The following is a 15,562-nucleotide window of genomic DNA, read 5'->3' on the forward strand; positions in this document are numbered from 1 at the left end:
ATTAAAAATGTTTACAGTAAAATGAACCGACATAAATAAAGTGAATAAAAGAAGAAATGTTTACAGTAAAATCAATCGACACAATTACACAAAGCAAGGAACACTAAAAAATGTGAGAATTTATATATTTGCGTGTTCGTATATACTTAGTTAGTTTAGCTTCAATGTGTATAACTTTAAAATTTTGATTGAAGACTGAACGAGAGAGAATTGCTTCCGACGCTAGCTATAATAACCGCTTATTATTGGAGCCGTAACAACTTTGAAAAGTGAAATGTAATTTAATTAAAATTGAATATTTGAAAAATGCAAAAAAAAAAATTAAAAATCGACGAAAAGCCGGTTCGGGCCCAGAACCGCCGGTTCAGGCCGAAAACCGACGGTTTTGAACCGCAGCGTAAACCGCCGGTTTTTTGAACCGGAACCGGAATCGGAACCGCCGGGACCCTTGGCGGGCCGGTTCCGGTTCAAGCATATCTTGAACCGTGAACCGCCGGTTCATGAACCGGAACCGGCGGTTCGGAACCGTTGTGCATGCCTAATTTATTTGTGGATAGGACGTAAATGAAAGTGTTCCTAAATTAAGGCTAAATTAATTTAATTTTGTTGTTTTAGGACACTTTCATTTATATTTTTTAGTTTTAGTTGGAACAACTATAATAAAGACACTTCTAAAAGATTGGTGATATGTTTAGAAACATAAATTAGCGTACCTACTTGCATTAAAAATATCCTTAATAATTTTTTTTGTTTTAGTATGAACAACAATCTAGTGGAGTAAAGTAACATCCGAAATAAATCCATAAAACACTTAAAAGATACATAAAATTAATCTTTTTCAGCATACCGATCTTTTTTATTTGTTTTACCCAACTGAATTAGTAGATAGTTAAACTAACCAAATGATTAAATAGAGGCACTACAATTTTGGAAAGCGACGTCGAAAACAAAAAAATAATTGATTGATCTCATCTCGAAGCACACGATTGAAAGTGTGGGAACAAAGCACACATGAAGGTTAGTTTGTAGTATTTATACAACTTTACACGTGAAGTTGTTTTCTTCCACTTTGGCCTTATCTCACACTCTAAGATCTCTCGACTTTTTCCAAATCTTTGAGGCTGCATGCATTGAATCCACCCGCACCTCTCCCTCTCATACGTTTTCAATTCTTGGTCCTTGATGGACCAATCACAATCGCGACACATCTGCGCGCCACCTAGTACGCCGCCTACCGCCCGAAGCTTAGGCCGTGGAGGATTTGAGAAGATCTCTCCGACATCACGTGGGCAATGCATACACACCATTGAATTTTTATTCGTCTTTTTATAGTCAGTCTAAAGAGCTAATTTACAGCAGAGAGATGAGAATTGAGAAGTAGGAAAGAGTAGCGCCTTAAAAAATTAGTTGTGGTAAAATGAAATAGTTGGAGAAGAATAGAGAGTAGAGATAGTAGTGGGAGAATGTGACGCTGAGAAGGGGGAAAAAGAAAAACCGTTTTTTAAATTTACAGGGAAAAAGAATACATAGGTTTAAGAATCCTTGAAATTCTACATAACTTTCCTCATATTTAGGAATCATATTACTTTCCCTAATTTCTTATAACTAAACCAAACACAGAAATTTAATAATTAGGAATCAAATTACGTTCCATGTTTTCTCCAAACACACGATTTTAATCAGATTACTTTCCCGAGCACAATCCATGTCAAACAAATCTAAGTTGACATTTTAACTACTATAATCAATCAGAAAATTTAAACTTAAAAAGCTAAGCATGTATTCTACATTCTCTCCATTCTCCACATTCTTGAAAGAGTTGTGAATCTGTCCGCTGATAATCTCCAACACCAGCACTCCAAAGCTAAACACGTCTGACTTCATTGGAAAAATGCTCATTTCGTGCATATTCTGGTGCCATGTACCCGCTGCCAAAAAGAAGGCACAATAAAACAAGAATTTTAACTTGATTGTAGATCTAAGTATATTTGCTTAACATGATGAGTGGACTTACTAGGTTCCAACTATTCTGCGTGTATTGGCTCGTGTTTCATCCTCTCTGAACAATCTTGCCATACCGAAATCTGAGATTTTAGGATTGTTGTCTTCATCTAGGAGAACATTGCTCCCTTTAAGATCACGATGAATTACACGAAGACGAGAGTCATCGTGCAGATAAACAAGTCCTTTGGCGATGCCCTTTATGATCTTGTATCGACTGTCCCAATTAATAGCCAAACGCTTCATCGGATCTATTTCTCAACAGTATACATATATACATCAATTTTTAGTTAACAGAATTTGGATGTTTTTTTATCAGGTGGCTAAAATGAAAGAGGGAATTACCAAAAACAGAGCAATCTAGGCTTCCATTTTGAACAAATTCATATACGAGAAGCCTCTCTGCTCCTTGTATTGAAAATCCCAACAACCTTACTAAATTTCTATGCTGGAGCTTGGCCATCAACACCACTTCGTTCTTGAACTCCAATTCTCCTTGCTTTGTGTTTCTTGATAACCTTTTCACTGCAATTTGTTGGCCTTTCCGAAGTTTTCCCTAAAATAAAACCATGCATAAATCAAATTATAATTGATTAATGGAAAATTGATTAATACTAAGAGATACTAGTATATTATTGAGTCAATGGTATAGATATTGGAAATCTAATGCTATGCCTAGCTATCTATATTTAAGGTAATTTCGGTACAAAGAGACTTAAATGTCATTATGAACTTGTTACAACACTTACTACTCCCTCCGTTCGTTCCTTTGAGTCATTTTTCCATTTCGGGAAATTTCCCCATATTTGAGTCATTTTCATATATAGTTACATTTTTCCCTCTCTTACTTTACTCTTTCTATTTGTCTTACTTTTTTATCTATCTATTTAACACACTCAACAACCCTTTTTTAAACTTCGTGCCGAAAAGTTTCGTCTCCACTATAAGGGAACGGAGGAGGAGTATATGATTAAGAACTATTCGTACTCGTTGTTGAGTAAAGTATCATAATACACCTGATACGAACTGAGATTGCTTACACAGTCGTACATAAACAGTGCAGATCACTATTGGTACGAATAATTCTTGTTCTTACCAAGTAAATTGGATCAATGTGATTTTAAATTGATGGCTAACAGTAGTATTTGATTTTCACAATTTTAATGACAGACTAATTTTGACGCTATATAATACAAGTAGGTTTCAATATTCACCTTATAAACTGCACCAAATCACCGAAACTTTTTGCTGAAATAAAATGATTAGTACTAAGTGATAATTATCTAATCAATGAACCATTTTCCTCAAACGCATAGGACAAAATCAGTGAAATAAATGCGTTCTTGTTTAAAAGTATGAATGAGTGGAATTTGGAGTCCGCTTGCTAAATTAGTAAAAATTGAAATTAAGACATTTTTTGGTTGCCCGACTAAAAAAACTGAGACATTTAATGATAGATAGAGAGAGTATTAAACTGAGCTAAACAACGGATTACCTGGCGATGGCTATGTCGCGGGAGCCTGCAGCGGAGGAGACATGACAGGGGCGCAGGTATCATCGCTCGAACTTGCTCAATCCGACTAATATTATAAAAGGGATACATAGCAATAGTATATTCAAGATAACAACCAGGCATATATACACAACAATCTCTGACCTGTTATCACAACAGATCAATTGCTCCGCCCTGATCAAGCAATCGGCGCAGCCCGCCGCCGACAGATCCGGCACGCACTGCACCATCGCAAACACCGTCTGAAAATCCAGCGCCGTCCCATTCCCCACCGCGATCTTCATCAACGGCCCTCCCGCAGCCGCCTGGCCGCGAAGCTCCCTGAGCAGCACCTTCAGCTGCTGGTTGAACTGCTCGAGGCTGCTTGAAGCCCCAGGAGCGGACACTGTATGATTGAGCGCCGGATATAGGCTCGTGGGAGTAGCGAAGAGAGCACATGCGTTCGAAGAAGATCCCCTGTCTCCGGTTGGGGTAGAGCGACTGGAGAAGTGGGGCGATGGCTCCGCGGAGGCAGCTGTGGCATTCCTCTAACTGGAAGTCGGTTCGGCAGAGAGCGGTGGCGTTGTAGTAACCGTTGTCGGTGATGTTTGGTGGAAGGGATGAAAGGAGGGAGATGAGGTTGGCGCTGTTTGTGCCGTTGGAGGTGTAGTTTTGGCTGTTACGGAGGTGGAGGGGTTGGTGAGGATGGCCAGAATCAAGAGGAGACGTGTTTGACTACTCATTATCGTTCGAGTTTGGTTTTAAAAATTGGGAATGGGAAGAAATTAAATAGACCAAATTCAAACAAGTTGGGTTTTTATAAGAGGTAGGGGCGTATATTGCATGCATGCGATTTAACAACGAAACAATTTTATGAAATAATTATGTAGGTCCGAAGTCACTTAAGTAAAAAAGACTATGTAGGTCAATAGTTGACCTTATATAAAGACAATATATAGGTCAATAGATGATGACCTTATATTAAAACAACGCGATGTGTAGAATTAAGCAGAATTTTAATTCTATAATATTTTTAATACTTTTCAATTTTCTATATTTATATAAATTGTGATAGGGAGATGATCAAAGTATAACTAATATTAAGTGCATAACTAGAGAACAGATTTCAGCCATTAGATCAAAACGATCTCATTCACAATATGAATTTGAAAACAATGAGTGAACCAAAACACCATTATAGTGAAGTATTTACTCTGTGAATGATTTAATTCATTGTAATAGTATTTTGGTTCACTCCCCCGTGTAATGAACTAAATCACTCTTATAATAAACTAAATTCATGTTCTCTAATTATGTATTTAAGTAGTAGTTTTCTTAGATCACTGCTCAATTGTAATATTTCTAAAAAAAAAAAAAAATTAAAGGTTGTGCAATGCTTGGCAAGTTGATCTCAACACAAAGCCAAATTTAGAAGGAAAACATGGATTGAATATTGTCACTCGTCACATTTCATGAAAAAATAATAAACATTGTAAACCAACTCATTCAGCCAAAATATCACTAGTATTAAGTCAAATTTCATTGTATCTTTTCCACTCATTCTCTAAAAATATTAGTAATACTCCCACCATCCCATAAAAATATGCACTCTTTTCTTTTTATTTCGTCCCACAAGAATATGCAATATCTAATTTTGGAAACTCTTCTCTCTAATGAGATGAGACTCATTATCCACTAACAATATTTTAATTATTTTTTCTTTCTACATCTCTGTTTGTATTAAAACATGTGTCGATTCCAAAGTGCATATTCTTTTGGGACGAATAGAGTATATTATCAAACTTCATTGTATCTTATCCCCTCAATTATAACTCAATTCTCTTAAAATATTAATGCTTCATCTCCATGATTTAAAGTATTGACTCGGGCACGTGCAAAAAAAATTATTCAACTACCTCAGGACAAAAGAAGTATTCCCTCCATCCCTGAAAAATGACACATGTTTTAATGTATAATTAGTAAAGTAAGAGAGAGATAAAAGAGGTTTTAATGCATAATTAGTAAAGTAAGAGAGAGATAAAAAGAAAAAATAATTAAAGTATTAGTAGTGGAAAATGAATCCTACCTCTTTGGAGAGAAAAAACTTTTCAAAATTATAATATTCGTAGTTTTTAGGGATAGACTAAAAAGGAAACTGTTCATATTTTTCAGGGACGAATGGGAGTAGTATGTAATACTCCTATAAACAATACTAGTATATACTAGTAGTAATTTGTAAGAGCTACACTAGATTCTATCCCGTTGTTGACTCCCCAAGGTCCATACGACATCGACATATACATACCCAAGCCTTAGACGAAATCAAACTTTCAAATGGTGTTCAGACTCGCAAATCGCAATCACCTTAAAGATCGAGTGCACTACACCCCTTTGATAGTGAAAAATATAGCCATTAAAGGATGTAAACAAGCCATTCAATTTGTGGTTGTAATTGCAACATAAATCGTAATTTCAGACTTTTGATAGTAGCAAGAAACATCGAGGGTCTCATTGCACATTATACAAAGGTGCAGTGCAGGTTACGGTATAACTTAATTAAGACCGTTGAAGTAGCTTACGACAGAAATGAAAAGTAGACTTATGAATACAAAATTTAAAAATGAAAACTGGCAGAAAAGGCGCATTCCAATGGCACTATGGATAAATTTGTTAGTTATTGGCACTTTCCACTTTTACCTTGAATTGGGAAATTTTCATGTGATTAGCTTCCAATGATTATATTCCAAATTTGTGAAAAAGCAAAGATTAATCATTTGGAAAGGTTATGGTGTAATTTTTGTATTATATCTCCTACTTGTGTGTTTGGCTGGATGTCATTCACAAATCACAATGTTTTCACATTCACAACATGATAGTCTTTGCCCTTCTAACAAAATGAGATTCACAAATTTTACAATGTGTATCATTAAAACAATAAAAGAAATGAATGAAGCAACAAAATTAAATTTGTGTTTGAATTTGAAACACACGTGTGTACAAAATGATTAACGCGGATACAACTCACTGATCGTTGCTTCATTTCTGGAAAACTCAGTTGCTTTGATCTCGTCGTCGCTACTAGGCACCAAAAACCCCGGCTGCAAAGGCACCGAGAAAGTGTAAGACAGGCTGTGAAGCATCACCACAACCGAAGCCATCGTCGGCCGATCACTTGCATTTTCTTGAATACACAGCAAACCGATATGAATGCATCTCAGCATATCATTCCGAGAGGCTGAAGCTGATACACGGTTACTTGATGATTGTATTAGTGGGGGAGTTATTTGAAGTTAGTGGGGGAGTTATTTGAAGTTAGTGGGGAGTTATTGGGTATTTCCTTAGTAGTATATATAGGTCCCTTAAGGTTTTAGAGATTATGAAATATTAAGTTTAGATTAAGGACGGTATTTTACCGTAGGGCCTCGTTAGAGGATTATTGTTGTTCATTTCAGTTTGTATTTCTATTTCCTATCATATTTCAGTTCGTGTGTATAACTTATCATGGCCGTCTTTCACTCCGTATCAAATGGTGCGGTGAACGTGGAATGCATGCGGCTCAACGGATCGGAGAAGGCGGTGGAAACCTTGCACACCAAGTCTGAAAAACTCACTACCCCGGCCTCTTGTAGGCAGACTGAATTCGATGCCCTTGTGCAGGAGCTTTTGGTTCGTTACTCGTCACCTTCCAAACCCCACAACATTTCCCAGCACAAGTCACAACCTCCGGCCGACCATTCAACCAACACGACTGAAAAGAACTCAGCCATCCTACACAGTGCGCCACAGCCTCCCATGCATCTATCCTACATCTCATTGCCAAACACATCGGCCTAGAACACACCACAACTGCCTGTGCATCCATCTTCTGTCTCATTCCTAGACAAATCAGACCCCCGTTTAGCCAACCCCATGGTTCAGCCTCCTTTTTCTACACCAACAACAAAGCCTGTGGTGATTACTCCACCACCCCGAAGTCACACTTGTGGAGAGACTCCGCCCACATCCACACCTCCAGATGGGAATGCATTGTTTCAATCGGTGCAGGCTATCATCGAGCGCATTCTACGACGTCATGACGCACAGATTTCTGCACCTGCATTCACACCCCTACCTTTGCCCATTGAGATTTCAACAGACGAGACAGCGAGCGTCCTTGCAACCCTATTGTCTCCTGATATGGCACCAACATCTCCGTTCCAGTCCAGCCATTCGCCACCACCAGTACCACAGTTTACGACAGCCCTTGTGTCTTCCGACGTGGGGCCACCGCTTCTGCCCCTGTGCAGCACTCTGGCATCGCCACAAGCACATCCAGTAACCTTTTTAAGTGGAGTTGCAAAAGCCGTGAACGTGACAGAAGTAAAGAAGGTCTCAGGTCCAAAAGGGTTTACTAAACGTTCTGATGTGACATTCTCTCCAATCCACCTTCCTTTGGCTACGACTAGAGTTGACAAAACTCATAACTTGTGGGATGTAGAGACCTGTGAAGAATCTCTTTTCCACGAAGGTCAAGACAGGAGTATGTACGGATTATCTTTCCCTCATGACGGATCCTTAGAAGGCTTTGTTTGGTTCGATGCACAACCTTTAAATGTTCAGGGATTTTTCACATTTGTTGATGTCCTCAAGCTTGAGTATGAGCCGCCTCCTAATAAGAAATCATGTTTAGGTTTCGATCCCAGCCTTGAGGACAAGGTTGTTTCCGCCGGGTATGCTATTGATACACGGTTACTTGATGATTGTATTAGTGGGTAATTATTTAAAGTTAGTGGGGGAGTTAATTGAAGTTAGTGGAGAGACTCCGCCCACATCCACACCTCCAGATGGGAATGCATTGTTTCAATCGGTGCAGGCTATCATCGAGCGCATTCTACGACGTCATGACGCACAGATTTCTGCACCTGCATTCACACCCCTACCTTTGCCCATTGAGATTTCAACAGACGAGACAACGAGCGTCCTTGCAACCCTATTGTCTCCTGATATGGCACCAACATCTCCGTTCCAGTCCAGCCATTCGCCACCACCAGTACCACAGTTTACGACAGCCCTTGTGTCTTCCGACGTGGGGCCACCGCTTCGGCCCCTGTGCAGCACTCTGGCATCGCCACAAGCACATCTAGTAACCTTTTTAAGTGGAGTTGCAAAAGCCGTGAACGTGACAGAAGTAAAGAAGGTCTCAGGTCCAAAAGGGTTTACTAAACGTTCTGATGTGACATTCTCTCCAATCCACCTTCCTTTGGCTACGACTAGAGTTGACAAAACTCATAACTTGTGGGATGTAGAGACCTGTGAAGAATCTCTTTTCCACGAAGGTCAAGACAGGAGTATGTACGGATTATCTTTCCCTCATGACGGATCCTTAGAAGGCTTTGTTTGGTTCGATGCACAACCTTTAAATGTTCAGGGATTTTTCACATTTGTTGATGTCCTCAAGCTTGAGTATGAGCCGCCTCCTAATAAGAAATCATGTTTAGGTTTCGATCCCAGCCTTGAGGACAAGGTTGTTTCCGCCGGGTATGCTATTGATACACGGTTACTTGATGATTGTATTAGTGGGTAATTATTTAAAGTTAGTGGGGGAGTTAATTGAAGTTAGTGGAGAGACTCCGCCCACATCCACACCTCCAGATGGGAATGCATTGTTTCAATCGGTGCAGGCTATCATCGAGCGCATTCTACGACGTCATGACGCACAGATTTCTGCACCTGCATTCACACCCCTACCTTTGCCCATTGAGATTTCAACAGACGAGACAACGAGCGTCCTTGCAACCCTATTGTCTCCTGATATGGCACCAACATCTCCGTTCCAGTCCAGCCATTCGCCACCACCAGTACCACAGTTTACGACAGCCCTTGTGTCTTCCGACGTGGGGCCACCGCTTCGGCCCCTGTGCAGCACTCTGGCATCGCCACAAGCACATCCAGTAACCTTTTTAAGTGGAGTTGCAAAAGCCGTGAACGTGACAGAAGTAAAGAAGGTCTCAGGTCCAAAAGGGTTTACTAAACGTTCTGATGTGACATTCTCTCCAATCCACCTTCCTTTGGCTACGACTAGAGTTGACAAAACTCATAACTTGTGGGATGTAGAGACCTGTGAAGAATCTCTTTTCCACGAAGGTCAAGACAGGAGTATGTACGGATTATCTTTCCCTCATGACGGATCCTTAGAAGGCTTTGTTTGGTTCGATGCACAACCTTTAAATGTTCAGGGATTTTTCACATTTGTTGATGTCCTCAAGCTTGAGTATGAGCCGCCTCCTAATAAGAAATCATGTTTAGGTTTCGATCCCAGCCTTGAGGACAAGGTTGTTTCCGCCGGGTATGCTATTGATACACGGTTACTTGATGATTGTATTAGTGGGTAATTATTTAAAGTTAGTGGGGGAGTTAATTGAAGTTAGTGGGGAGTTAATGGGTGGTTACATAGTTATTATTGTAGTTAATAGTAATTATTATCTTTATTTCCTTAGTAGTACATATAGGTCCCTTAAGGTTTTAGAGATTATGAAATATTAAGTTTAGATTAAGGACGGTATTTTACCGTAGGGCCTCGTTAGAGGATTATTGTTGTTCATTTCAGTTTGTATTTCTATTTCCTATCATATTTCAGTTCGTGTGTATAACTTATCATGGCCGTCTTTCACTCCATATCAGAAGCAGACATCAATGCCAGATCAATCATCTTCTTCGCTGTTCCCGCACGCCAATTTCTCCATGCCTGTAAAATACTAATGATTTTACCAAATCTATGTTGATGTTTTAACTACTATAATCAATGAGAGTACTTGAACTTACAAAGCTAAGCATGTAATCTACGCTCTCTCCATTTTCGACATTCTTAAAAGAGCTGTTACTTTGTCCGCTGATAATCTCCAGCACCAGCACTCCAAAGCTAAACACGTCGGATTTCATCGAAAAACGCCCTTTTCGTGCATATTCTGGTGCCATGTACCCCACTGCCAAGTATATACACATATTTCTTAAGATAAATTTTCAAGCTACCAAAAAGAAGGCAATATAAAAGAACATCTTTAACTTACTAGGTTCCAACTATTCTGCGTGTATTGGCTCGTGTTTCATCATCTGTGAACAATCTTGCCATACCGAAATCTGAAATTTTAGGGTGGTTGTCTTCATCTAGGAGTATGTTGCTCGCTTTAAGATCACGATGAATTACACGAAGAGGAGCCTCTTCGTGCAGATAAACAAGTCCCTTGGCGATGCCCTTTATGATCTTGTATCGGGTGTCCCGATTAATAGCCAAACGCTTTGGATCTATTTCTCAAAAATATATATGTACATATAAATACATCAACTTTAAGTTCAACTGAATTAGGATGTTGTTTTATCAAGTGGCCAGAATGAAAGAGGGAATTACCAAAAACAGAGCAATCTAGGCTCCCATTTTGAACAAATTCATACACGAGAAGCCTCTCCGCTCCTCGTAGTGAGAATCCCAACAACCTTACTAAATTTTTGTGCTGAAGCTTGACCATCAACACCACTTCGTTCTTGAACTCCAATTCTCCTTGCTTTGAGCTCGTTGATAACCTGTTAACTGCAATTCGTTGGCCACTCTGAAGTTTTCCCTATAGAATTCATTCGTTTATCAGACTATCCACTATAGGAGTAATATTTTTCTTGAATGTTAAAATTTGGTTTCAACTATCTATATTCTATAATAAGATGATTAATCCTTCATATTTACCTTGTAAACTGCACCAAATCCTCCTTGTCCAATTTTAAGTCTATTGGAGAAATTGTTGGTGGCAGCTACAAGCTCTTCAAAATCGAAAATGAGGGATTGCTCTGCGCTTACATCCTCCTCCTCATCTAATTCTATTTATAATAGTTAAATCACATAAAATGTAAATATATCAATGTCAGAAACTAATATGAATCACAGTCACATGATGATTTAAAAAAACGAAAATAATAGGATTACTCTGTGATGTAATGTGCTCTGTTTTCTTCTTCAATCTCTTTCTAACATAATTGCCAACACAAGCAGCAATAAGCAGAGACACAACAATTGGAACAAGAATAATCATCACTATTCGAGTTCTATTACCATCATTGTTCCCTGCAAAAACCAGATTTTACAAAATCATTAACATTTCTGGGAATGAAGTGTTTTGTTAGAATATTGAAGACAAATCATGAGGAAATCAAATCATGTAAACTAAGGAAAGAATCATGTAATTATTGTGTAATTGATAGCACCCAAAATTAGGGGATTCTTTACCATATGTAATTAAGGCAATCCTCTATATTAAGAGGATTGCTCGGTTGATGAATAACAACACAAAATCATCCTCCTATCATGTCTTCTTCCTCTTCTCTCTTGGATATCAATTTGAATATGGTATCAGAGCAAGTTGAGAAAAAGGGACTCAGAATATAATTTCATCACCGTCCATACCAATCCCGACCCTTCAACCAAGAGTAGAAACCTACATCCAAAAAATAAGCAACATCAACAATGTCAGACGACCACAAGGAGAAAAACTCAACCATGGATTTTTCCGGTGACTTTGCAGAGAAATTCGCAGAATTCATCCGTCAAACCGTGCAGAAATCTCCAACTCCAACTTCAAAAACAAAGCCAACAGCCAATCCAGACAACCTAGGCGAGATAGTTATCGCCACGAAACTGTCGGGGGATAACTACCCACTCTGGGCGACCCTTGTAAAACGAGCGATTGGGGGGAAGCGATTATCCTCCCACATCTCTCGGGATTCAGAGCCACCACCAATCACAGATCCAGAATACGAAACATGGCAGACGCTGGATCATTGCGTGTTCGGGTGGATAATTAATAGCATAGAACCCGAACTCGTAAATGAGGTTTCGCAATATCCGACGGCGAAGGAACTATGGGAGGCATTGGCCGTGACCTATGGAAGTGGAGGAGATTCACTACAGGTTTACGACCTACACGTGAAAGCAAGCACCATCAAACAAGGCGATATGACCTTGGAGCAATTGTGGTTCCGTCTCCAGAATATATGGATGTCAATTGACAGGAAGAAACCAAATAAAATGATATACGCAGAGGATATCGCAATTCGCAATACAGAAATACAAGAGGAAAGATTGTACCAATTCTTGATGGCTTTGAATGAAAGCCACGAAGGAACAAGGAAGGACATCCTAAAACGGGATCCACTCCCGTCAGTGAAGAACGCCTACGCCATCGTCCGAAGGGAGGCGACGAACGAAAGTCTGCTCAAACCCACAACCACTGTCGGCGCTGACAGTGGCGGAATTACAGCAGGCTTGGCGATTCGCGGCAGCGGCGGCGGCGGACGAAGCGGGCAGACTCCGCACCGTCGAGAGGATCCTCGTTTCGACGAAGATAGGAACAAGATCGTGTGCTCTTATTGTGGAGGCCGGAAACATACCAAGGAGCAGTGCTTCCACCTCGTCGGATATCCTGATTGGTGGGATGAGATGAAGAAGCGACGGGCTGCCCGAAATTGGTCGAACAGAGGGAACAGAGGAACTCCGGCAGCGGGGGAGAGCAACCGGGCTACCGGCGCCGCAAATGCAGCGGGCAGCACCGGCGTCTCCACCGCCGGAAGGAACGAAGAAGATGGATCGGGGAATGCAGCGGCGGAGGAGTGTGCGCAAGCTAGGGTTGGACGAGGTAAAGAGGGGTTTAATTCTAAATTAAACCCCTCACCTTTCCCTTTGTTGCAATTATGTCCTCTCAAATCCGGAAAATATCAGAAAATACCCCACTCCCTATTTATGCGGTCCCCAGATAACCCTAAATTAGATATCGACCCCATATATTCTCACATTGTTGGGAAAAGAACCCCAGACTCTAGAAAATTAGAATTTGAGCCGGAAATTAATTGCAAAAATCGATTTCAAGTCCTTGAAAATATGTCCACAGCCTGTAGTATGTCAGAAGCCTCATATAAGGATAAGGATTGGATTTTTGATTGTGGGGCTACCGATACTATGTCATTCGATGAGTCTGATTTTACTGGGATGTCCAAACCTCACAAAAAATACGTCCAAACTGCCAATGGGGAATTGCTTACTGTCCAGGGAACGGGAACCATTCACATTTCACCCGCTCTAAAAATATCAAACTGCCTATACGTGCCGACCTTGTCTCATAAACTCTTAGCAGTCAGTCATGTTACGAAGGAACTGAATTGCACGTTACTAATGCAACCATCTTTTTGCATGTTACAGGATATTCAGACGGGGACGATTGTTGGGCGTGGCACTGAGCGACGTAGTCTCTACTATGTGGATGAGGTAGCTCAACAGAGTATCGCGATGCTGACTCACGGATCCACAGACAGACAGGCTTGGCTATGGCACCGTCGATTAGGACACCCATCACTAGGTTATCTTAAAGTTTTGTTCCCTAGTTTTAACAAAATTACTCGTATGGATTGTGATACATGTTTTTTGGCTAAGAGTCATCGACGTACTTTTAAGCCTAATAATACCCGTGTGGACCAAGTTTTTTCCCTTATTCATTCTGATGTGTGGGGACCAGCACCTGTTACGGGCGGTCAAGGGTTTAGATATTTTATACTTTTTATTGATGACTGTTCACGCATGACATGGATTTATTTTTTGAAATCTAAGTCAGAAGTCTTTGATAAATTTGTTTTATTCTACACTTTCGTTCAAACCCAATATAAGAAAAGTATCCAAATCCTAAGATCTGATAATGGGGGGGAGTATATCAATGCCCAAATGCAATAATTTTTTGCCAAACAGGGCCTCATACACCAGACCACTTGCCCCCACACACCAGAACAAAACGGGGTAGCAGAACGAAAGAATAGAAAACTCCTTGAAATGACCAGAGCTCACCTCATAGAGTCTAAAGTCCCAAAATCCTTTTGGCCCGACGCCATGGCCACCTCTGTCTACACCCTAAACCGTCTACCCACTCAAGGACTCAACAAGAAATCTCCCATACAAGTCCTATCTAACCATACACAGATACCTCTCCCACTCACTCTTGAACCAAAAATCTTTGGATGTTCTACCTTTATTCACATACCCAAACATGAGAGATCCAAATTCTCCCCGTGCGCTGTGAAAGATGTCTTCCTAGGATATGCCCAACAACAAAAAGGCTACCGGTGCTACGACCCCAAAACAAAACGCATGTTTATCACAATGAACTGTGATTTCGTAGAAAATGAATATTTCTATCACCAACTTAGCGGTCAGGGGGAGGGAAATCGACCAACAGAAACCATGAGTGACCCGCTAAGTTTGTTTCCAATCAGTCCTACGCCAAGTCCCGGTCTCGATGTGGGTCCAACAGAGAAGGTTAGCTTTAACGCAGAGCAGACCTCAAACACACCGTCAGAGGCCGCTGAACCTAGTGACGAGCTCGCAATCACCTCGACTGATAATCCTGAGGTAAGAGACTCTGATCCAAGTGAATCAACTGTTATTGAGACTGAACTTGAGCGCAGAGTCGAGACCACCCAAGATGAGCCAGACACATCAGATCAAAATTTTCGTCCACTGCGGATCAATAGAGGAGTGCCCCCAAAAAGATACTCCCCGGATTGGAAGGGAAGAAAAGCTCGCTATCCCATTGCCTACTCCATGACTGCCCAGATGACTGAAATGGCACGAGCATTTGAAACTGCCCTATATGAAGATGAAATACCAAACTCAGTGGAGGAAGCAATGAAGCACAAACACTGGAGAGAAGCCATGAAGAAAGAAATGGATGCTCTTCTCAAGAACCATACATGGGAGAAATGTGTACTACCAGAAGGGAAACGACCGGTCGGATGCAGGTGGATCTTCACCATAAAAAGACGAGCCGATGGTTCTATTGAGAGATACAAGGCAAGGCTGGTCGCAAAAGGCTACACTCAGACGTATGGAATTGACTACGCTGAAACTTTCTCGCCAGTGGCTAAAATGAGCACAGTAAGAATTCTATTGTCTGTTGCAGCAAATCAGAATTGGCCTCTACATCAGCTCGACGTCACTAATGCGTTCTTGCATGGGGAACTGAAAAAGGAGGAAGAAGTATACATGGAGGTTCCACCTGGCTATTC

The 15,562-nt window shown here is 40.6% G+C and overlaps 1 protein-coding gene and 1 pseudogene across 1 annotated transcript; both read right to left on the minus strand.

The window, feature by feature from the left end:
- Positions 1-1,484: 1,484 nt before the first annotated feature.
- On the minus strand, positions 1,485-4,256 carry LOC121770993 (cysteine-rich receptor-like protein kinase 6). The gene is made up of 4 exons (XM_042167788.1): positions 3,497-4,256; positions 2,347-2,557; positions 2,015-2,252; positions 1,485-1,928 (listed from the first exon to the last, which is right to left on the minus strand). The coding sequence occupies exons 1-4, from the start codon at positions 3,635-3,637 to the stop codon at positions 1,865-1,867; spliced, it is 654 nt and encodes a 217-aa protein (XP_042023722.1). The 5' UTR covers positions 3,638-4,256; the 3' UTR covers positions 1,485-1,864.
- LOC121770206 lies at positions 3,665-11,919 on the minus strand (annotated as a pseudogene).
- Positions 11,920-15,562: the final 3,643 nt, after the last annotated feature.

This window comes from Salvia splendens, chromosome 16 (assembly GCF_004379255.2).
Source record: "Salvia splendens isolate huo1 chromosome 16, SspV2, whole genome shotgun sequence".
NCBI lineage: Eukaryota > Viridiplantae > Streptophyta > Magnoliopsida > Lamiales > Lamiaceae > Salvia > Salvia splendens.